Source organism: Ambystoma mexicanum, chromosome 7q, assembly GCF_040938575.1.
Source record: "Ambystoma mexicanum isolate Mex_15411 chromosome 7q, UKY_AmexF1_1, whole genome shotgun sequence".
NCBI classification, from domain to species: Eukaryota; Metazoa; Chordata; class Amphibia; order Caudata; family Ambystomatidae; genus Ambystoma; species Ambystoma mexicanum.
The window spans coordinates 564,283,653-564,308,634 of NC_090941.1; the positions used below are offsets into that span (position 1 = coordinate 564,283,653).

At 45.6% G+C, this 24,982-nt stretch overlaps 1 protein-coding gene across 3 annotated transcripts in view; it reads right to left on the reverse strand.

The window, feature by feature from the left end:
- TMEM272 (transmembrane protein 272) overlaps positions 1-24,982 on the reverse strand; it is a 245,142-nt gene that overhangs the window by 185,664 nt on the left and 34,496 nt on the right. For all 3 annotated transcript variants that reach the window (XM_069640602.1, XM_069640601.1, XM_069640600.1), the window contains one exon: positions 7,396-7,504. In XM_069640602.1, the coding sequence (XP_069496703.1) occupies positions 7,396-7,398 (3 nt within the window). In that variant the 5' untranslated portion in view covers positions 7,399-7,504. Of the gene's footprint in view, positions 1-7,395; positions 7,505-24,982 lie in introns of those variants that run through there.

Genomic DNA, 24,982 nt, shown 5'->3' on the forward strand with positions numbered 1-24,982 from the left:
GAAAGATGATTTGGAGGGTTTGGCCAAATGGGCCCATCAGAAATGTGGGCACCTTGGAGAAAAGGCTACTATCAGGTGTGAAAACGATCATTTTGCAATGTCCTCTGTGCCAACACCAATTGCACAGACCTATCCCTCAAATTGTTCGAGGCACATTGAGAAGAGGAAAATTACCAGGTCAAATTTTGCAGATTGACTATATCGGTCCCATGCGAATCAGTAGAGGTTGTCAGTATGCATGCACTATTGTGGATACATACTCAGGATATTTGATGGTTTTGCCGTGGAAACGTGTAACCCAACTGAACACCATCAGGTTGTTAGATCAGATCATATTACATTATGGAGTGCCTTTGCAGATTCAAAGTGACAATGGGTCACATTTCAAAGGCAAATTAAAGGGATGGTCTAGTAAAAAATTTTATTTAAAAAATAGATAGGCCACATAAAAAAATAAATACTAGCATCCTCCGTTTTAAAACTTCCTATTTAAAATTTTGAGCTATTCAAGCTCAAAATTCGAAAAAGCAAGCACAGGGGCGCAGCCATTTTGTGAAATGGGGGCCCTCCTGTGCTGGCTTTTGCTTTTGCGGCACTAATGAAGGAAAAGCCAGCCAGCTGTAGTAAACAAAGTCTACCGCTAGGTGGCTTTCCCTTCATTAGTGCCGGGACTCGGAGGACGCAGACCGGAGACCAGAGCAGGAAAGCTGCAGCTGAATCTCGGTAAGTGCTATTTATTTTTTTTACAAAAAATAAGCACTAGCTGCGGTTTTTTTTCTAAGTTGTTCGGGCTGGAGGAGCCCGGAAAACTTAGAAATAAAACCGCAGCTTTAAAAACATTGTATTTATGTTTGCGGTCGCTTTTGAAGCGACCGCAAACATAAATACAACGTTATTGTGTTGGAAAACGCTGCGGTTTTTCTTTTCAAATTTCTCAGGCTCCTCCGGCTCGGAGGAGCCTGAGAAACTTGGAAAGAAAAACCGCAGCGTTTTCCAACACAACCGCGTGTGTTTCTGCCTGCTGTGGCTTTCACTTTGGGTCTCCGGTGCTAGCACCGGAGACCCAAAGTGATAGCCACAGCAGGCAGAAACACACGCGGTTATGTTTACATGCCGCGTAGTGTTTCTACCTGCAGCTGATTTCCCATTTGGGGCTCTCGGGCTCCCTTTGGGGAGCCCGAGAGCCCCAAATGGTAAAGCAGATTCAGGCAGACACAACGCGGTTGTGTTGGAAAACGCTGCAGTTTTTCTTTCCGAGTTTCTCAGGCTCCTCCGAGCCGGAGGAGCCTGAGAAACTTGGAAAGAAAAACTGCAGCGTTTTCCAACACAATAACGTTGTATTTATGTTTGCGGTCGCTTCAAAAGCAGCTCCTCCAGCCTGGAAAACTTAGAAAAAAAACCGCAGCTAGTGCTTATTTTTTGTAAAAAAAAATAAATAGCACTTACCGAGATTCAGCTGCAGCTTTCCTGCTCTGGTCTCCGGTCCGCGTCCTCCGAGTCCCGGCACTAATGAAGGGAAAGCCACCCAGCGGTAGACTTTGTTTACTACAGCTGGCTGGCGTTTCCTTCATTAGTGCCGCAAAAGCAAAAGCCAGCACAGGAGGGCCTCCATTTCACAAAATGGCTGCGCCCCTGTGCTTGCTTTTTTGAATTTTGAGCTTCAATAGCTCAAAATTTTACATAGGAAGTTTTAAAACGGAGGATGCTGGTATTTCTTTTTTTATGTGGCCTATCTATTTTTTAAATAAAATTTTTTACTAGACCATCCCTTTAATACAGGAGTTTTGTCAGGAAAAGAGCATTGAGTGGGTGTACCACATCCCATATCACCCCGCTGCTTCAGGGTTAATTGAACGAATGAATGGGTTATTGAAAGAACAGTTGCGCAAATCTGGAGATGGCAGTTTGGCAGGCTGGCGTGATCGTGTGTTTGATGCGGTGCAAGTATTAAATAATAGGCCTGTGTATGAACATGAAACTCCTTTGATGCGATTAATGACTCCTACTTTACAGGTTCAACCCAATTCAGTCAGAGAAACACTATTGTACTGGGAAATTACTCCAGGTTCTTTAGCTCCCTACCGAGCAACTCCAGAGTCAGCAGGGGTAGACTTGCATTCCCATGAAGAAATCAGATTGGATCCAAGAGGAATAGTTGTGATTGAAACAGGGATTGGAGTACAGATTCCCCCAGAGCATATGGGATGGATTGCCCCTAGATCTGGCCTAGCATTGAAGGGAGTTCAAGTGTTGGGAGGGGTAATTGATGCTGATTACCAGGGCGAGATTAAAGTCATCCTAATGAATAGTGGGGATCAATTGTTATCAATCCACAAGGGTGATCGAGTGGCCCAATTAAGTCCTTCCCATTAAGTTGTCCATGATTAAGAAGGTGGAGCCTCCTACAGTGGTAACTACCCGTGGGGATCGCGGCTTTGGCTCTTCAGACAGTATGGTACCGGGTGCAAAGGTGTGGGTGGGAAAGCCAAGTGGCCCACCAGTGCCCGCAGATGTCATTGCATCAGGCAGAGATCAAGTAGTTTTAGTTCTGGAGCCTGGTAGAAAGAAATGGCAATATGTACCCACAGACAAATGTTACCTGAGAGAGTGATGTGCAACACTGATATCTCTTTTCTGGGTTTGCTTTGTAGATCCTGTGTCTGGTTGGTGTAACTGTGGCACTAAATGGACTCTATTTGGGAGAGTTAAACAGTCTGCTGCTACCAACGAAAAATGTCACATCTGTGGCAGTGATCAAGGGGATACTGATAGTGATGAATAATGCTGTCCCCAAGCAGCCTTATGCCAGTGCCGTAAAGCCAACCAGACAGAAGACATGGATTCGTGAAATGCGACAAACACATCAGGAGCAAGTGAAAACAACCTTGATGCCAGTCGTGCAAGAGTGGTTCGTAGGAAGGTGAAAACATTCTCCTATGATTACTCAAGAGGAAAATATGTGGATATATCTGGCACAGCAAGTACTGAACATATCACACTTTTGTCTTACTGATGTGCCCAATGCTGCAGCTTTATTGACTACGTGTTTAGTAGCGGTGCTGACGCCTGTTCCGGTTTTAAAGCATATCTTCGGCGTCACACACAATGATTCTTTAGTTCAAGACTCAGATATTAGACAATCTTTTTCAGTTTATGAATACTGTCGGTTCTGCCAAGAGACTGACCGTAAATGGAGAAATTTGACACGTGTTATCACTTATAATATAACCCAAGTATGTATGTTACATGATGACCTGCAATGCACAAGAAATTGACAAATGCTGACAAATAGAGTTGACCAATCAGCACAATCGTACAATATTCGAGAGAAAACTGTGTTCGCGAGTGCCACGCAAATGCACCAGTGTAAATAACACTATGGGCCTCATTACAATTCAGGCGGTCCGGAAATAACGGTGGCGTAAACCCGCCGCCACCGTTGTTTCCGGACCGCCTGATCCCGACTCCTGCAGGCGGGAGGTGATGTTCCCGCCAGGTCTGACCTGGCGGGTTTAACACCGCCCGCCTGCAAGCGGACGAGGAAACACCGGCAGCATTACGAGATGCTGCCGGTGTTTCCATGATCCCCATTCCCATTGAGTCCCATAGGAATGGGGATTAACACCATTCCGCCTCCGTGATTCACGGGAAACCAGGGTTGTAATGCCCCGGTAATTCCGGGAATCAGGGAGGCGGAATGGTAATACGAGTCTGGCAATAACCAGGCGGTTATACCGCCTCGGTTACCGCCGGACTCGTAATGAGGCCCTATGTCTTGTAATCATACAGTGATAACTGCTAGTCATTTGAATCATGTGAAACTTCCAAGAGGATGGCTCTTTTCGTGTGGTAACATTACATACACTTATATTCCAGCTAACAGTTCTGGAGGTCCATGTGCTTTAACTCGATTAGGACTAATGACGTTTCCTTTACACCCAGCGATAACTCGAGGTAAAAGGTCAACTTTCGAATCTGTAGGTCTATCTCCTGACTGTGATTCACATGTACATTTGTTATCAGAAGCTGAGGTTCTAGCATTAACCCTTTCATTAGTTGGAGTTTGGGGTTTAGCTGCTGGAGGTTACAAATCTTTGATGAAATTAGCATGTTTAGTAGTTAAAAGCCTTAATCATACTTCGCAGGCATTAGAAGAATTACTCCTTGATAGTCAAGTTATTAGAAAAGCAACTTTGCAGAACAGAGCTGCTGTTGATTATCTATTGCTAAAACATAATTTAGGGTGTAACGCATTTGAAGGTATGTGTTGTTTCAATTTAAGTGACCATTCACAATCTATTGAAAGTCATATTCAAGGTTTGAGGGATCAGATTTCTCAAGTGTCTCAAGATCGTACTGGAAATTGGTGGGATAGGTTATTTTCATGGATACCTGATATTGGGGGTACACTAGGTTACGCTTTTGCTTGCATTTTTATTATATTGTCTATCATAATTGCTTGTTGTTGTTGCATTCAATGTATTCCCAATTTAGTTTTAACATTTCGTAGGTTTCAGAGACCGGTTCCTGTGCCACCGGGCTATGGAAGGTAAATATCCAAGGGTGGAATTGTTATGCTTGATTTAAAATGGCGCTGGTGCGCAATGCATTCTGGGAGCGCTCGGAGCCATGATGGATATTTACTTCATGCCGCAGTGAAAAGCTGCACACATTTTGGTGAGTGTTAGATTCACGATGCTGAGAAAAACATGCTTTCCAAACCTGGTATGCGGTCAAGGACATTTCTGCTGGGAAAGCTAACTTTGTTATGGTTTGCTACTGTTCTCTGTGGAGCGTGTTTTTAGAGAAGAGAGGCACTGCGCTCCTTGGGGGGAGCTCTCGAATGACCCAGCTGGCAACCGACGGCTGTTCCTCAACTGCGCAAGTGCAATTTCCAGAAGGTTCGAGAATTGACTCCCCTTTGTGGAGTGTGTATATATGCAGAAGCCCGGAGGTGGTCAGGTGAGACTTCAGCCGGAGAAGGACGCTTACGTCCGGTCCTCCTGTGAGCTGTGGTGCTCTCAGCCTGGCTGTTCCCGGGGTCTTCCAGCCGCTTCTGGGCGAGATGAGGAATTCTGTTACGCTCACGGTGATGTATTTCCCTTTGAATTCTTTACTTCTTTTGTGATTTATGTCCATATTATTTTTGTGAGTTATTTCTATGTACTTCTAAGCTTTGAATAAATAGCGTATAAGAGCTGATTATCTTCTAAGAATGCGTGGTTGTGAGTTATTGCGTCTGTCTATGTTCAAAGTATTTGCTCTGTAATTGCATTGGTGATTTATGTTTGTGCCGTGCACTTTGGGGAGAGCAATACAGCAGAACACTCCTAGCAGGACACTCCTTGGCTGCAGAGATATGGTTAGACCGCCTTCACTTGTAGCATGCTCATTAGGGGTCCGGGCAGGGCTGACTATCCCCTCTTCTCATTCACAGGCAATGCTGTGTGCCTCCCCTCAGTTCTTAGCCCCTTTTATCCTGGTTCCTTCAAGCCTTCCTTATTCTATTCTAGGTGAGCATTGTCCACCCTTCTGACTCCCTGCACTGCTCAATCATCCACCACCGCTAAGTAGTTTTCTTTATTTTTGGCGACATCTACACTTTTTTGTTGGACTCTTCTATTGCTCTGGCCATCTCAATCGCTTTATCTGAAGTGGGTTCTCTGGTGACGCATAGTTGTTCCCTAATTGTGGTAAAGGGCTGCCAAAGCCTGCAAGGCATCGTAAAGGTGTCTACCACCTCACCCATCCTTTGTTCCCTAACAAAGAAACAATAACGTTCTCACACCACATTTGTTATTTTCCCAATACACTTTTCCAGTGTACTCAAAGCTATGACATAAACAAACAGTGCCCTATCCCCCTCCTTCTTCAGCAGGAAGAAAACTTATGCCGTCTCCTAGTATTTGCCATCTGCATAGGTAGACTCTGGCCAGGAATCTGTGGGTGAGGGGGTTATATCATGTGTCTGCATGGCTCCTTTAAAGTTAAAATGCCTCCAACTAAATCTTGTGCAAGCGAACCCTGAGACGTGAAACATTTACTACCTTGAGGACAGAGTCTCATGGTGCTTTTGTGTTTTGAACTGTGTTGCCTGGAATTTGGGGAAGGGAACCCCTAGTATTGGTTAAAACTGATTCATCCTGAGCCTAAAGGTAACTTTGAGACTTTTGTTCCAACTATTTTATGCTTGGGGACGGGAGTTGGAAGGAAGCTGTGAGTTGGAAGAAGCTCAGCACTTTATGTTGGACACTATTTCTTTTGGTTGCTGACATCCCTACACATTATATAGATTAGTTGGGAGGGCAAACATAGGTTTTGTACACAGACAGATTCTTAAATTGAACTCTTTAACTCAGACTTTGCTTATATTCATTTCGGTCGGGAAATCCCACCTTAGCAAGTTAGGCCTATGTTCTTTTCCTTTAAACCTAACAAGTGTCAAAGTCAATTGCTTGGGTATTACTCTTACATACGTGCGTTTCTCTTTAATTCGTTTTCCTGTGGTGCGGCACCACACTCCTGTGGAATAGTATTCCTTGACAATGGGGATGTGGAGTCAAACAGCAGTGATTAACATTACATCCAAAACCACAGGGTGACTACACTACTACACAATCTTAGCTTTATTTGCTGAGTGTAGGAGGCTTTCCTGGCACAGTGGAGACCGCGTCATCGTTAAGCGTGCTGCAGAGTAAACCATATTAGGATGTTTGACAGAAGAAATTCTGTATGTTTAAGTTACAAAGTTGAGTTGAAATGTTTCCATGGTAGAATGCACTAGGTTAAATCATGTGAACATTCCTAAGTTTACAGCCCCCTGAGCAAGAGCATTAGCTCAACACGTTCTATATTAATACACTTTGTTCAACAACAAAAAGTTCAAACAATAAATAATGGCATAATAAATAAGCTATTACAATGGCATGACCATGACATTCAGTGCAACTCACAGTGAGGCAATGGTTGTGGTGCATGGGCCTGATTCACAGTGTGTTTTCCAATGGGGATTGTGCCATTATACAATGCTTCTGTGAATCAGGCCCCATGTCTTATTGACAGTGAGAGTGGATCGATAAACAGTCAACTGTTCAAGCACATTCAGAAGCTCACATACGGTACCGTGACATGCATAACACATGCATTACGTACTTTTTCCTGAAAAAATGCCTGATCTCTGCCACGCTCCAACCTCACCATTGGCCCGGCTTTTACTTTCAAAGTCTCTTTTCACAGCTTTTGTTTAGATGTAGTAATGTGTAGTTTTAGCCTGGTTAGCATCCTTGAAAATCTTAAATGACTACTTAAATATATACATTATGCAAATCCTAAATCTCCTTGACCAGAGTAGATGATATGTTAGATATTGAAAGCAGACATTGTTGTGAAACTTACCATTGCTGGCAATTTTGGAAATGCAGCAGTGACATGCTTTTTCGAGACTTCCAGACATCACTGTTAAACTGTCGTTAGTATTGTATTAAAAGGTAGACATCCCATCACTCTGCAAGTTAAGTTATGAGGAAAAAAGATTACGAACAGAAATTCATGTGTACAGAAAATGTGTCTAGTTCAGTCCCTATGGCATGATACAGTTAGGAATGTTTTTACTGATACCCAAATCATTGTACAATGACCTGAGAATAAGTGACAATCATGGTATGGTACAAAGAGACCTGCTTTGATCCACAGTAGAAGATATGTTATCTGGCATTAGCACCTTCCTGGGGGAGCCAGCCAATCAGATGGCTAGGAATGCGGGCTTCAACCACCGATACAAGCCTGGGTTCCACAGCCGCCTGACGGCCGACTCGACGCGCCGCCATCTTCCCCCACCCTCCACCCTGTTTATTTTTTCTTTACAAACCCCAACCCCACCACTTACCTTATTTTCGCTGAGGCAGTCCTCCCCGCTGCAGCCGCACCTTTCTCTCAGCTTCCCCCGGCCGCCATGAAAAGAGAATAGGGGCTCCATACGCAGCCCCACCTTCCTCTTGCATTGTGGACATCTGGGAAAAGGATTTTCCTTCCCACAGCGGGGTCCCATTGTAGGAAGGAAAATCCTTTTTTTTAGCAACCGGGTTACCGCTTTGGTAATCTGGGGTGCTACTACACTTCATCCCTGGTTCCAGGTGATGGAACAGGGATAACGGCCCGGAGCCCTCATTATCTGCCCTTGCTTCGTCCGGCCAATAACTTGGGCTGCAGGGCCGTTATCCCCTGTTCCAGACCCTGGAACAGGGGGATGAGCACCACATTCCATTAACCAGAACACTCAATTAACAGTCACCTGCCATTGTAGACAGTAGTGCAGTTTTGGTTTAAGAAATTCTGATAACAAAGTTTGTAGACAGGAAAACCAACATTCTGGGTGGTGTGACGTCAAACAGAGCAGAACTCCAGGAAGATTTGTTGTCCAGCTTTTTTGCTATGTATTTTGGCTCTATGCCCCCAAGAAAACAAGCATTCAGTTATCTGGCATATTTGTTTTTTGGACACTATTAGGTTTCAAATTAATGTCAGATAACTGAGCTTTCACTGTATTTGTTAATCATCATCATCAAACAAGATACAGTTCAGCAGACAGCTATACAACCCAACACATTTATAAATGGACAATGCCTGTGTGTCTTAGCAAATACACATGTTTGCGATCGGAACATTTTAAACAAGAATTAATGAAGGCAATAGGTCATGATTGTTTTAGGTGTTTGTGTGCTTTTGTGTGGGGGTGGTGTAGTGAATAGAGAGAGGTATGTTGCTGGAAGGATGGCCGTGTTGTGCTGTTGGATGGATGTGTGTGTGTGTATTTGTGTGTGTGTGTGTAACTATCAATGCTTGTGTTTATGCTCTATGATTTATAGTGGCAGGCGTGTATACCTTGTTGAAGTGTTGTACAATACTTCTGTTTCTAGCCAGTAACTTGATATGTGTCATGTTTTTTTACTTTCTACTTAAACATGTCACTCGCTACAATGCAACTGAAAAAGTCACACCTGTACATCACCATACCTCTCAGCCTGGTGTCTATCCAAAATAATATCCAAAATAGGGATAGGCCAATGGTTTTGGCTGAAGAAGATATAAAGACAACACAGAGGATCAGTTTCTGGAGGGTGATGAAGGTTTGCTTGGAGGATAAATCTAGCTTCTTAGGAGGGTGAACATTAATCAAAGCTGGGTAACATCATCCAAATGTGGGGCATTGAAAGCTATGCTGTTGGATGTCCCTATATGTCCACATGTAGGCCCCTACCCCTCACACATTGCCCTCACATCATGTTCCCCAGCAGGCAACATTGGGCTGCAGCAGTAGAGATAGAAAGATAAGTGCACACCTTGAAAGAATAATGAAAAGCAAAATATAGGGAAGTTGTGTGTGGGGGGAGAAAGAAAAAAGAAAATATTTGAAATAACTGTTTTACCAACAAAACGTTTTTATAGTACAAATTGAAAACAAATGGTGTCCAGAGATTAAGAATATTGATTTATCCTGTAATTAGGTGTTTTAATGAGCTAGCACAGGTGTTAATGGTAAGTAGACTTATGTTTTGATCTAAGATTCTATTAATGGTGAGTTGGTAACACTCAGAAACATCAACACATTTGTTAGAAAATGTCCTCCAATGGGAGCAAACAAACTCTCATTTATTTCCACCCAGACAACGGAATGTCTTGGTAGTTGGCCTGTTATGTTGATAGCAAGTCCCCTGTTGTTCCCCTGGTAGTCAATATTTAATGCTCACACTTTTCTGTTTTTCAGTAAATCCACTTTAAAAAAAAAGTTGCCACTGATTTTATGACATCTTGGCATTAACTTGAGTCATACCTTTATTGGAACCAACATTTTGCAATTCCATATGACAGTAGTACTGTGGCGGTATCGCATAGTGATACAGTCCAAAAGTGGGATGAGGTAAAGGTGCTTATTAGAGCAGGGCCGGTCTTTGTGTCAGGCAGCTCAGGCGGCTGCCTGACCTCAGTCAGCCTCTAGGGGGCGCCACACCTGCAGTCCGCAGCGCTAGTCCTGCTGCTGCATTTGTTATTGCTCGCTTGAGCCTCGAGCCGCTCCTCCTGCAAGACCAGGCCGCATGCACCAGCCAGCTAGCCACATTCATCATTTTGATAATGTTTATTGCTAGAAGCACACTGCTACAGCCTCGGCCATTCAGGTAGGGCAGCAATTGGAAAATTAGCAACATTTGTTGCTTTATTTCACTTAACTTCCCCTCAAGTGGCGTTGGCGCCAGCCAGGCCCATGTGTGCACGTGCCCTTCTCCAGGCTATATGCGGCCAGGCTATGCTCCTGCACACAGTGCACTGACAGTGACACAGGAAGGATTGATTGGGGCTGGCGTTGACGGCCCCCTCCCCATCTTTACAAGATAAGAGGAGTGGGTGTGCAGGTTACAGTAAGTGTTTGGGGGCACTGCCTGGCATGATGTGGTGATGGCCCGGGGCCGTGATATTGTCAGCTCCTTTGGCTGCTGCCACTGGCCCTAATGGTTGGGCGGGCGGGCGGGTGGGGGTGCGCTGTGTGTTCTTCGACCTGGGCTGAGGGGAGGGCCGGGGGCAGGAGGGGGGATGGGGAGCAGTCGGTGGCATGCATTGTGTGAGCTGTGCCATCATCCTTGTGATACCTTCTCTGTGTCGGTCATTGCCCCTCGGGAGTCGGGCCCTGCACTGGACACTGAAAACAAGCAGCATCAGCCACCTGATATCTTTGCTATACTGATACTCGATGAATGTGCCAGTCCAATGCCCTTTAGCTATCCTCCATGTGTCTAGCCGTGCCCATCTTCCAGTAGCATGGACACCTGTCAGTGTCCCTTCCCTTCCAATGCCCCGAGGCAATGCCCCCTTACCGCTGGATGCACTCGTCTGTTTCAGTGGCAGTCGATTGCTCCCCAATACCTCAATCTAGCTGCAGTGATCCAAAGCCCCCAGGCATTATGCACTTGATCATTAGTGGCCAAGTTACAGAACATATCCCTCTGCCTGGCGCATCTTACCGCCCCTAACCATTGGCGCTGATTACTATCTGCGCATTGTGAACCGGCGCTCCACCACCTCATCCCGCAGGTAACAGAACTGCTCCGGTCACCCAATTCCAGCGCTGCACCCAGCAGGTCATTTAAACAGCAATAGTGTTATTGCCCGCGGTTTGCCTCTCCAACACACGCTGGAACCGTGCAGCACTTTTGATATTGATCATGTGTGGCATACAAATACAGGGAGCAAAGCAGCGCCCCCAACACTGCTTTCCCCAAACCCATCCTTGACTTTTTCAATATTCCCAAAGCCATCAATGGCACCGAAAATGTACCAACGGTCCCCCCGAACTCTCGAACCAAAATTCATCTCCTCGATGACTACCAAACACAAACTTGACTGCACCAATCTCGCAGCACCAGACTTGCCTTGCACCAGCACCCGGCTCGCCCTGTACCCAATCACTCACATGCACTGCTCTTTGCAAAGACCATCAGTTGCCTTGTGTGTATATCTCTCCACTGGCAATATGCCCCGTTCGATGCCTATTGCACCGCGTTCCCATACAATGCAGCATGTATAATACTATCCTTCCATTACCCCCAAGGTTTGTATGCCGGACATTTCACCTCTGCATTATATAACCTGATGAAAAATAACGAACAGCTAAAGGTGAAATGTCCCATTTTGGTACTACAAATCCCAAGGAAAACCTTTGTAGTGGTTCTTAGAGTTTTAAACATGCAGACCTTTTAACGTTTTCAAAAACACTATCAGAAGAAAATATCCTCTTTTGGTTTTGTGTGTGTTGATTTTATGAAAAGGCAAATGCCCTTCGTCCTGTGCAATTTGGGTGTTTATGCAAAGCCAATTTAATGAAATGTGCATATTTCACATTGTTATGCTAATTTCTGGCAACGTCACATCCCATTGCATTTGTTGATGAGTCCCCCCACTTGTTGCTAATGCTGGTTCTGCTAAGCTAACCACTGTCAATGGGTGTGGCAGCGTGCCAAGACACGGGCATGTGGGCTGCGGTAGTTCACTTACCTTAATGTAGTCCAGATGTTGCAGCCATTTAATACTTGCATCCAACAATTTAAGCTGTCCAAATGAGCTTGTATGGTTCATGGTTACAAACATTTTAATGTTAGGGTGAGTATTGGGAACCGTAATGTGAGCACCAAGCTGTGCATCGGTTATGCATTTAGAGATTCACACATACAATCCTTTTATCACAGACTTGTTTATCAAATGTAGAGATCTGTGATCACTGTTATAGTCCTGAAATGCTCTGTGATTTAATGCAAAGCATACAGGAATCCTCATTCGTGCTATTTGTTCCCTTTCCCACTCTCAGAGAGGTATTTTGAAAGAGTACAATAAGAGTGTAACCTACTATCAGAAAATTATTCATATGGTTAGTATAGTATTGCCCCTTGTGAAATACGTGAGGTGGTATGAACAGAACACCTGGCTGCAAAGCAGGGCCAGTGGTCAGTGGGCCATCAGACCCCGGCAAGCTGGTCACACCGCAGTGTGCCAGTAAGGACAGTTTGAAACTGCATTCAGGCAAGGCCTTCCCTAAGAGCAGGTGATAGAAAAACCATTTACTTGGGCAGCAACAGCTGTGTTTTCACATTATAATTCTTCTGTAAAGTCCTTGAATTACAATGTAATGAAACTAGCTTCATCATATAGCAAGTATTTATTCATATTGAGGAGAGGTTTTGTCGCACGACAGAGGTGTAGTTTGGGAGTGATGTGTGCCAGTCGAGGGTGGGAGGGCGCCAACGATGCTTCCCGCCTGGGGTGCAATCTGGTGTAAGACCGGCCCTGTATTAGAGGAAGGCCCTCTGTGGACGATGCTACGCCCAGACCCTAGGGTATCACGGCCTTTGTACGCGTCCTGGGGGGAAGGAAGTAACATACAGACAGGAGTAAAAGAAGAAATATATAGTGCAGCAAGATGGTGACAAGGCTGGCTTGGTCGTAGTCATGGCTTCTGCCTGGTGGGCAGAGCAGCAGTTAGTCAAAGTTGGCAAACAGCCAGGTCTTGATGAGCTTTCTGAAGATTGGGTATGAAGGTTCTTTGCGGGTGAGGGCGGGAGAGGGTTCCACATCGTGAGCACAGTCACAGGAAAGCTGTTGCTCAATTAATTAGCAGGGGTTCATACTCAGCTGCAGTTAGTTGCCAGAGCTCTCTGCTTGTTCTTTGCTAGACATGCCTACGACAATCACTTCTGAATGTATTCTTTGCATGCTTGTACTTGTAGGCATGCTTTTCCTGTTCTAGAAGCAGTATGGTACATCCAGCGATGCAAAGCAAAAAATAGTACTGGATGCTCTATACCCGTCCGACATGTGCCTGGTGAGAGCCCTGTGATCCCTCTGCCTCTTTCTGCTTCTTTTATGAACAGTAGTATATTTTTTACGCGCCTCTCATTTATGATAACAGTTTGGTACATGCAGAAGAAAATTAAAATTCCTTTCCTCTAAATGTGTTTACTTCGCAGCTAGGAAACTCCTGCAGATTATAGGAATGTATTTATTGGTCATTTTTAAAGTGCCTATACATTCGAACAAGCGTTTCAAAGCGCTCCAACGCAGGAAGGTGAGAAGTTTAAGGGATAACAGTAATTGACATTCTTAAAAGGCATTGGAATATTCAGAATGGGCAAGTGCTAAGCATTACTGGTGCAACATAATACAATGGAATGCAAAGAGTTTACAACATAAAAAAACTAAATTATTGTACGTGCCTGACGATGGTTTCAATAATGTAAGAACTCAACATGCAGAAGGTAGAAGGGGGAGGGGCAGGGGAAGGTAAAGACCAACAGAACAATAAGACTAAGGCACTAGGCCTGATGGGTTCTGCATCCATTAGGAAATGGCTCCTGCAAATACGCTGGGCAGGCAGCGTTTACTTTTTCACCAGATGGAGGGGAAAAAGGAAAGAGTCAAAACGAGTTTGCCTCCCTTTTACTCTTTCCTTTTCCCCTCCCACCAATGATGTTTTAAAACTGCATGGACCCCACAGAACATACGTGCTAATGTTGGTGGTCCCCTGCATGCAATTGACATTGTGACCACAATGAGGCTGACTCTGGGAGATCATGATCGTCACAAGAATCAGGATTTTACTCCGTTGAGCATGTTCTCCTTGACTGCAGTGTAACATTGTGAGCAGGAATGTGTTGCCCCACATGTACTCCTGTGCAACTCGTGCAAGTGTCAATTCCTGAGGTCTGAAACCTAGTTAGGCTATCAGGGAAGGCGCACTCGCTTCAAACGTTGCTCGAGCCATTTACATTTGCCGTACTCTTTCCATTCAAGTGAATCAGATTGCTCCAATCAATACACAATGACGTCCATTGGATGGTCAATTGACCTTGAGACGGCTCCCCTCCCACACGTTGGTCTGCTGGTAGGATATGTTCTTCGATATCTCGGACGAAGAGGCGGACCTCCTTCTTCATTCAATACACAATCCACAAGACCCAGGCACCTGTCATGTGAAAACGTGCGTGTTCTGCCCACCCCAGCCCAGATCTTGGTAAATGTATAATTGCGTGTGGTGTTGAAGAAGGGCAGCTGATCCTGTCACGGTAGGGCATAGCAGGACGAACGAAGCAGTAGGGGATAAACAAAGGAAGATTGACAGAAGAGCCAGATTCTTCTGCCAGCAGCTGTAGGAGGGGGTCAGTAATCTGACAGTCTGGGTGACGGAAGGGAATTTGTTTGCAAGGGGATGGGACTGTCAAAGCTAGTGGCATTTGACTTTAGGTCCATAGAGGTACTTGAGCCTTAGACAGTGCTGAACGGCAGCCATATTTGTGGCAATCGCATAGAAGCAGCAGCCATGTTTGGGGAGAAAGCAAGGAACGTGTAGTGATTGGTTGGCAAGCACACGAGTGCCCATAAGGCAGTGCAAGAACGATGTAAACTAGAATGCGAGGGGCATATAGGCCACCCACATGCCCCACATTATGTCATGAAGGTGGGTTGAGCTGCCTGAGAACCAGAACTCCAGTCATGTGAATGCAGAGTCTGTGGTTATGTGCCACTATGTGTAATGGAAAGATCCTCTAAAGGAAGTGGCTTATGTCAGATGGGTGGTCTGAGTGAATTATAACAGGCCCGCATGGTCCTTTAAAGCCATGTCCACAGGATGTACCATGAGAAGGTGGCTTTTCTGTATGAAGCTCATTGCGTAAAGCTGTATAAAAACGCCAAGGTCTCCAGGTTCCAGGGCCAATGTTTTGGCAACGAAGTTACTATACTGGCTTCCTGACCCATTTCGGCTGAGCTGTGGGTTTCTACAAGATGTGGGACTAGTTCGGGTCTTCTAGGGTTGTTTGGGTTCTCTGAGGCCTCCCCACCATCTGTTGTGGAGCTGCATGATATCCTGTTTGCTTCTCCATTGGTTGTGAGTCTTTGACTTTGCCACTATGCCACAAAATACTCAGAAGCAGAAATAAGTGGGATTGTCCAGCATTTTCCGCTCCTCCATCAAAATGAGGCAAGGAGAGGGAAAATAACACTGGAGGCAAGCACCTAGCTGGGGCTACTGGGCTCTCTGAAGTATGCACGATGCCTGCCTGCAGGTCATGTTCCATAAAGAGAGGAGTCACTGGCCCTTATACTGAGAGGAGAAACCTGAGCAATTTACCTGAGCACGCTCGACCCGCTGAATCATGCAAAGGTCCTCTTCCTGCCCAGCTCAGTCCCAAAACCATTGCTACTCCTCGCCGCCATTCCCGCGAGAGCCCGTCCACCCCATCCACCACGATTAATTCCAGCCCCAGCCCACGCGCATTCACCCGCGCGGACAGACCATGCCCGCAAGCAGTTCCGACTTCCACTCCCCATGCAGGCATGAAACACATTCCGCTGCATGATGGAGCTACCCCTACTGCCCACAAGACACCACAGCCGCATAAAACCGTGTTATCCACACTATCCGCCCAAAAATGTTACATTAAAGCTCCTGCAGGACAGCCTTTAACGACACCCCTGCCCTCATTAGGCTTGCCCTCAGCTCCCTACACACTCGACAAACACAACGCCACTCATTCGCAGTACCTTCAAAGGAACAAGGCTCCCAGGCACATAAATCCATATCACTCACACGGTCGCACATCCCATTTTGCTTACACTCCAAGAGCAGCCCAACCCACAGAGCGTGCTTCGCATGCTATCCCCCCTGCCAGCAAAATAGCACTCTCAAATGATAGTATCCATTCACGGACAGGATGCACCCCACCACAAATCTTCCCCACAAGTGTCAAGGACAGAAACGCAAGACTCAGACAGTGCACACGCCCATCCATGCACTACCTGCCTGCTGATTGTTCATACAAACCTGCCAGCAACACCGGCCTCAAGATAGACACCTCCTCCTACCCTCCCAGCTTCTCCCAATCTGAGCGCAAACTCTCAGCCATCCCCTTCACACCACTAGAACCCCTAACACCATGCATAGGCCCTGCCAGTATACACAGATTCTGTTCCAGAACCCACAACCCCTCCCTCCAAATGTTCCTACCAAATTGGCCTACTACTGCCAAAACCCACGTCTTACATCCCCCCTAGCATTGCTAATATTAGCCTTATCTGAAACCTGGCTGCACGATGCTGCCGGCTCCCTCCTCTCTCTCGCCATACCTACTGGATACTCCATCCTACGAGTTGATCGTCAAAGGTGGCCTAGAAGGTGGTGTTGCCTATACAAATCCACCTTCCCCATCAGAGCCTCACCTCTGCAACAGCTACCAGGTTACGAAATCCTTCTGGCCAAACTTGAATCCTCCCCCCAAACCACCATCAACCTACTTCTCCTCTATCGCCAACCCTCCCACACTGGTAATCCAGAAACTGATATCCCCTCCTCATTACCCCACTCCTCAAGCCTAACACCAAATGTATTGTCCTAGGAGACTTCAATCTAGGCTACAATGACCCCTTCGATCATAAGGCATCTGCCCTCGCAGCCACCCTTGAAGAGAAGAATTTCACTCAACTTGTCCTCTCTCCAACCCACGAAAAAGGAAGAACACTTGATTGGATACTCCCGTTCAACACTCCCCTCCAAGTATACTCCCCTCTCCCCCTTCCTTGGCCAGATCACTCGTTGATCCCTTTCACCTTCACCACCACCAGCAAAAACACACCTACTATCAGCAAACCCCTTCGCATCACCGCCAGACACATCTGAAAGTTCGCAGTCGAGCTGCTGAACCCCTCCATCCTAGCCTCTCTCAAATAGCCCAAAACAATTCTCCCTCGAAGTTATTCTAGCATCCTAAAACTCTGCACTGCTCATTGCACTTGACGAACACGCTCCCTTCAAAACCACCTCCCGTAAAAAACTAAAACCCAAAATTGGTACACCAATGACCCAGCCTCCCTCCAGAAAAGGAAACACGCCCTTGAACATCTCTGGAGAAAAAAACCCTAATCCCGCCAACAGAGCAGCCTTCCAGTACTCAGCAGACATCTATGAAATAGCTATCATTGACACTAAAGCCAACATCTTTAACACCAGAATCTCTGATGCAAGTTCCAACACTAAAGAACTCTTCAAAATTCTTATAGAGCTCGAATCCCCAGCACTCCCATCTGACAACTTCCCAAAAAATAAAGCATGGTGCAAACTCATTCAATCCTCCATGGACAGCAAAACACGGACACTAACGGACAAAGCTATTCACAAAAAATCCCTTCTACCACCCCTGCTATCCTCCCTCCCGGTCAGCACCTCCCCAACTGCAACCCCTCCTCCCCAATTTTAATTCTCTGCCATCTCCCCTCCTGAAGTCCTCACTACCATCCAGCTCCTGAAAGCTTCTAATTGTGTTGGCGACACTTGCCCAGCCCAAATTGTCAAAATGTGCGCAGAACGCCGGCCGCTCCCATAGCTACCTTTATCAACGCATCATTTAAGTCCAACTCAGTTCCCACTGCCATCAAGGAAGCATGGGTCACACCTCTCCTGAAGAAACCCACTTTAGACCCCGCCATCCCTACCAACTACCGCCCCATCACCACAGTTCCGTATCTCCTCAAAATTCTGGACCGTACTGCCGACTCTCAACTGCAACTACACCTTGAAAGCCATATTCTACTAGGGACCCACCAATCAGGCTTAGGTCCAGACACAGCACTGAATCTGCCCTCCTTGACATTAAGATCCAGCTCGACCACATTAAGGATAATGGAGCTTGCTATCCTCCTACTGTTAGACTTCTCTGCCCCTTTCGACCTAGTATCGCAAATTGCGGTACCGTAAATAAAAACCAGCCGTTAAGGTCGGGACCCGCAAAGGGACCTCGTAATTAGGCGGTAAGGGGTTAACGGCGCCGCCACCTTTTATGGCGCCATTAACCCCTTACCGCCTGGGTCGTAATGAGGCCCATGATCTATGATGTAATGTAATTACCATACTGTTTCCATCTAGTCCCAACTATGTACCTTTAGCGCTGTGATACCGCCGGGTCTGGGCGCTACCAACAAATAAAATAAATAAAATAAATAAATAAAACCCACAAGTTAGCTAGTAGAGTCGGAGCCAGTGCAGATGTGCGCACAATGGAGGGCATAAGAAAACATGTACTTTTGTCACCATGACTTTAATCCTAAAGGATTCTGGTCAAAATGAAGGGGCAGAATGCCCAGTGAGCAGGCAAACAGACGTCATCGTTTGTCACTCTCTGTTGGTCATGTCGCCTGGTTGGGGCCTCACGTTTCGTGCTGCAATTTTGTGATGCAATACCGGGCCATGTGGGCGCCAGCCAGCCAGCCAGTACAGGGATGCCTTCCTCCAACACACAGGAGGAACAGAAGTAGATAGGATTTCTCAGAGGATGGTACTGGTGGCAGAAGGTTTCAAAAAATGTAGCAGGCGCTCCTCTCCAGAAAGAACATGGCATGATAACTTGTTCTGAGATGAGAGTTTGCAGCACACACTTTCTGCTCACTGTACTTTTCACAGATGGGAAATATCCATTTGCATATCAGTCATTGGGTCTCATTACGAATCAGGCGTTAAGGGCTTAACGCCTGATTACAAGGTCTGTTAGCGCCATGGTGATATTAACGCCTGCTTTTTGCAGGCGTTAAAATCCATGGCGCTAAGGGACCATGGTGCTAATTACGCCACCGTAGTTTACGGTGGCGTAATTAGCGCCTTCCCCACTCCCATTATGCCCTATGGGGCAAAAATGGGAATGGGGAAGGGTAAAATGGGAAATGGGGATTTACCGCCCCACTCACCTTGGAATGGGGCGGTAAATCCGCCATCCACTATGGTGTAAACATAGTTTACACCATGGTGGTAAGGGTACGACCCAGGCGGTAACTTACCGCCTGGGTCGTAATGAGGCCCATTGTCCAGTCCACATGGGTAGTCCAGCACCGAAATGCTATGGCAATTCCTCTCTGAACAAGAGTACCAACAGCACCCCCATACACGTGTTTCAGCCTTGTTGGGCCTCATCGGTGAGGTGGAGCTGTGCCTCTCTGAGCACAGTGAGCAGGGAGTCCACGTCTGATTGACCACAGGTAACTCAGGGTGACCAACCCCAAGTTCCTTGCAAATATTTCAAAAAAGGTAGCAGGCGCCCCTCTCCAGAAAGAACATGGCATGATAACCTGTCCTGAGATGAGAGTTTGCAGCACACGCTTTTTGCTCACTGTACCTTTCACAGATGGGAATTACCATTTGCATATCAGTCTTTGTCCCGCCTACATGGGCAGTCCAGCACCGAAATGCTATGGCAATTCCTCTCTGAACAAGAGTACCAACAGCACCCCCATACACGTGTTTCAGCCTTGTTGGGCCTCATCGGTGAGGTGGAGCTGTGCCTCTCTGAGCACAGTGAGCAGGGAGTCCACGTCTGATTGACCACAGGTAACTCAGGGTGACCAACCCCAAGTTCCTTGCAAATATTTCAAAAAAGGTAGCAGGCGCTCCTCTCCAGAAAGAACATTGCATGATAACCTGTTCTGAGATGAGAGTTTGCAGCACACGCGTGGCAGAAGGATTGTTCCTTTTTCTGGCTGCCATCTTTGTTTGAGAGTGGGCAGAATCCTACTGATTTTCTCTTTTTCAGGGAGGTTTCTTGCTTCTCCTCTGTGTTACAGGGCTCCCTCTTTATTTTAAGCAGATTTTCTTGCTTCTTGATGGCGGTGGATGGAGGTGAAAATCAATCAGGATACCATTGAACCTTCATATTAACCTGGAACTGGTGGTGCTCGGCTCAGTCAGATGGATGGAGGGTAGCCAGACAAGGGATGCCTTCCTCAGCTGGTGCGGAAGCCTGGGGGTAGATGGTGTTCTTCACAAGATGGGGTTGGTGGCAAGCCAGATCTTTCCAATGCTGGCCATCACCTTCAGATTGGCACTCGAAGATTCTAGCTGAAGTTCTCCTTTGCACTGTGTTTTCCTGCTTTTCCTCAATGTTGCCTGTCTCCCACTTTAACTTTAGAAGATATCCTTGAAGGGGGAGAAGTGGAGATTGTACATTATGGTTTACCACAGGAATGTGCATTGCTGCTTACAGGGTATTTTGGGTTATTACTGTACACAGTCCCAGTACAAGAAAGCCTGAGAATTTTTTTTTTCTCTTAGAGATAATCTTCTCAACTCTTAACTCCCTAAACTCTTGACTTGAACAACAGTAATCTTGGCTGTTACAAAATGGCACTTATACCAGAGCCTTAATCGCGATCCACTCAGCAGACGCTTTTCTCCTGTCTAGGCATTACATTCTTCTCCTTAGTGTTGTGGGTCTCCCAAGATGTTCTAGGCTGGAGTGAGGGGAAGCATGCATCATTTAATGTGCTCCAAAAATTATTAGTATGTGCGTAGGACTTGTATAGTGGAATTGTGGGAAGTTGAAAACAGGTTTGGGAGCCATTTGTATTTTGTTTATTTGTAGTGCGCACCTTGCCCAGGGGCTTCTGGGCGCATGTTTAGGAAGCAGTTACAAGTTACAGGAAAGTAGAAACACAATACATTATGCACATATTTACAAAAAGTTCTGCAATGGATTTATGGAGCCAAAACAATGAAACAATGGATCATAACCTATCATAGATCCTAATTATAATCACTGAGCTCAGATCGATATTTGTTAAGCCAAAAAGATAGACAGTGTTCTTAGGTGTAATATTCTACAATCTACTCCACCCCAACTGAGAAACACCGGCTATTACAAAATATTGATTCTATAATAGAACTTCAACATGATGGACTCAGCCATGCATTCTGGAGCAGCAACTTCTCTGTACAAAAATTAATAATAAATATATATGTAGCACATACGTGAAAATAAAATCAATGCACTTAGCAGAATAGACAAAAGAAGGTCTTAAAGGCAACATTATATAACTCGCCCACAATGTAAACAGTCATTCTGAATCTATAACATAGTTGATCATATAGCCAGGCCTTCACCATGATGCACCTGGGCATGCATTACGGAGAATCTGATTGGCATCAGGGTCCCTCTAAATACTGCTGCAAGAGCTTTGACAGAGAGCTAAAGCTCTCTCTACCTAGCCCTAAAAAGTATATTCATCAAACGCTGTCTCGAACTATACCTATGTTTGTATATTGATAACATGAAACCATAAAATTAGGGTTTGCGTCGATAGGATCTGGCGTGGTGTTTTCTAGCATAAGTCCATTGTAAAAGGTGCTTGAGTGCTCAATGGCACCACAAAAAACAAAATGTCTGCACCTCTTTTGCAGTAAATTATGTACTTCCTGTTTTTACTAGTTACTGTCCTGCAACTCGCGGTTGGGCTTTTACCCAACTCTATCAGAGGCGCTATCCCAACCCTTGATATTATCTTACCATTCTGTTCAGACAGCAATGGTTGACACCATTTCTACCTCTGACATGTTTAGCTCCGGGATAACAACATAGCACGGCTGACCGATTGGAGTAATCCCCCTGCGCAATAGTATTTATTAATCGTTTTAGGGTTAGTCCCAAGGTTTCCTAAAGTAAATATGTTTGAATGCATTAAGGAAATTGACCCAGTCACTTTGCTGTAGTTATATACTTTAAGCATTTTAGACAGAGTTACTTTATATGGAAAATTAGATTCTTTCAAAAGTACTCAGGCCCATATTAGCTATATCAAGTTCTGCAAAGAGAATTTGCATTGAGGGTTGATCTTGGTAGTATTAGCAGGGTTTTATATGACATTGGATCCACTGGATCCAGCCTCTTTATATGATCTCTGCACCAAAGATGTGCCACTATTAATCACATTGTCAATGGCCTTCCACTTCAACCCCGCTCTGCAGCCTCAAAATTCATGAGCAAAATTCAAATTACAGAATGATATCCCTCAATATTGTTTTTATTTTTTGGGTCTGTGCAGCTTAAGACATGTTTTTTCGAAGAAGCTGAACTCTAAATTATCAAATTGTTGCACTCTCTCAATTTGTGATTCCCCCGCCATGATCCCTATTTCATACTTTTTTACTTGTACCCAGCACTGTGAATCTGTTTTGTCCAGTGTTTATCGGAAGGTGTTTTGTGAAAATGTCTGAATCATAGTAATTATTTCTGTTCTGCCAATCCAGCTCTCAATATCAATATGGTTTCATCAGAAAACCACATTCCAAATGCTCATGTGGTGTTGCCCCGAGCCACGCCATCTCCAAATGAGAGAAAGTCGGCTGATTTTAGACTAGCTAAAGGGCACTACACCTGTGCAAAGTATTGTGAGGCATCAGAAAAATAGGGGCTATGGTTCTGCCAACCTAAAATGTTTTGCCTTCCTCTGGAATCCCAGCACCCAATCGTTTCCGGCGGTTTGTCTCTGATAATTGTTGCATAATGTGTACAATGTATCTGCGATATGTAAAATACGCAGAAAGAGAGAAAGAGACACAGTATATATTCGTATGGATTTTCTTCACTACCACCCTCATCCGATATGTAATGTTTGGTACGCCGTATTATATGATGCAATTATTGCAACTTTATCCAATGTTTGCAGTTATTCGATGTTTGTGACACCATATGTCTGTGACCTATTGTGGTGCTTGTAATTTTAATCTGTGACCAACAAATACCTCTCTTTCTCGCACCCTTCCCTAGACACACGTCTTTACCCCGGCAGTCATCACCCACGTAAGCACGCATCACCTCACATTTCTTAAGGCATCAGTACTTTCCTACAGCAGAGCACCATTTCTCCGATCTGCGTCGCTGCACGACTTTACTAAAACCTTGCTCTCTTCCCACTAGCCCACAAACCCTGGCCTTCTCTTATAGGCCCAACAGGACAGGGCAGGACATGTATTTTCACAAAACATTTTAGGCTTTTGTTTAATAAACATATGTTGCATACACCACACACTCTAGAGGGATGGCCACATATATACACGGCTCCTTGGAGTTCAAGTTGCACAAACAAATTAACGATGGAGAGGGGCGATATGTCATACCAGCCGGGGAAATCTCTGGATAAAAGCTTCTGTTGATAAACATATACGCACCGAACACGGACTCCCCTGAATGTTTTCACCAGTGTGCCAACCATATTCACAAGATTCCGGACTATGACATCATTTGGTTGGCGATTTTAATATGGCCATCACGTTAGAACTGGACAGGTCTACTACGGTACAGCAAACACTACCACGAGCAGCCCAGGCATGGGCCGCTATCGCACGCTATCATGACTAGCATGATGTTTGGCGAGAGAAGCACCCAGCTAATAGGGAATACTCCTTTTTTCAAGCATCCATGGTAGCTCCTCCAGAATCAATTACATCGTGACCACTTTCCCCTTGCCAGGAACGTGGCAGAGGCTAAGATGCTTACCCGAACTGTTTTGGACCACTCCCCAGTACTGATACACATTGTGAGACTAACAGTAGCCCTGAAACAGCTGCGATGGTGGTTCATAGCTACTGACCTGGAAGATGTAGCGTTCCGTGGGGAAATTGGTCAGGGCATACAGACTTATTATCAAATTAAAAAGGGCTTGGTTCCTGGCCTGGGGGTGATCTGGGAAGAAGGGGGGGGGTGTTGAAGGCCCTGCGCAGGTTCATGCAGGTGCTGGAAACAACCATCAAGGAACTAGAAGCCCAACAGGAGACCTATGATACGCCCGAGATACGCGACACCCTGAGAGCAAAAAGAGAAGAACTGTACCAACTGACAGGGAGGAAAGGTTCCTTGGAGAGCCGGTCGCTGCCACAAAATACGGGGAAGGTGACCGTCCATGCCTATTGTAGAGATAGAGGGCCAAAACGGGTGGCCCATTAACGATCTCGTAGGAAGTAACATCGCTTTTTGGGAATATTATGACTGGCTGTATACATCCCACTCTAACACGGGACACAATATGATAATGCAATACCTTGATACGATAGCCCTGGGATGGCTAGGCCCAGAACATGGGGAGTCTTTGAATGCATTCATAACCGATGAAGAGATTCGTAAAGCAATTCCCTCACTCCCTATTAGGAAGGCCCGGGGGCTCGATAGGATAACAACCACATTTTATAAAACGTACATAAATTACTTGCTGCCATACCTGCGTGAAATGTACGAGAAAGCTGTCTCTTTCCTGTGCCCCTTTTCCTTAATCAGCCCAAGTATTTTGCCTACCCTCTACATTTTTGAGTTTAAGTCCTTATTTGCTCCTCAAAGCTTTCCCAATGTTTCCTCATTTACAAATGTTAAGATCTCTGATCCGCTGTGGTCTATGTATGTATCTATGTATGTGGGTACGTACGTACGTACGTACGTACGTATAGGTTTTATAAATTGATGCTCAGCTAGGAAGCAATAGATTGCTGATTATAGACGACACACAGGGGGTTAAACCCAGGTTGCAGTAGTAGCAAAGGTAGATGGGATGTGGAGGGGGGAGCAGGGGAGGAAATGGATCTGTGAGAGGAGGAGCAGAGTGGAGCAATCAGCAAGATGTTCTTTGAAGAGTAGGGTCTTCG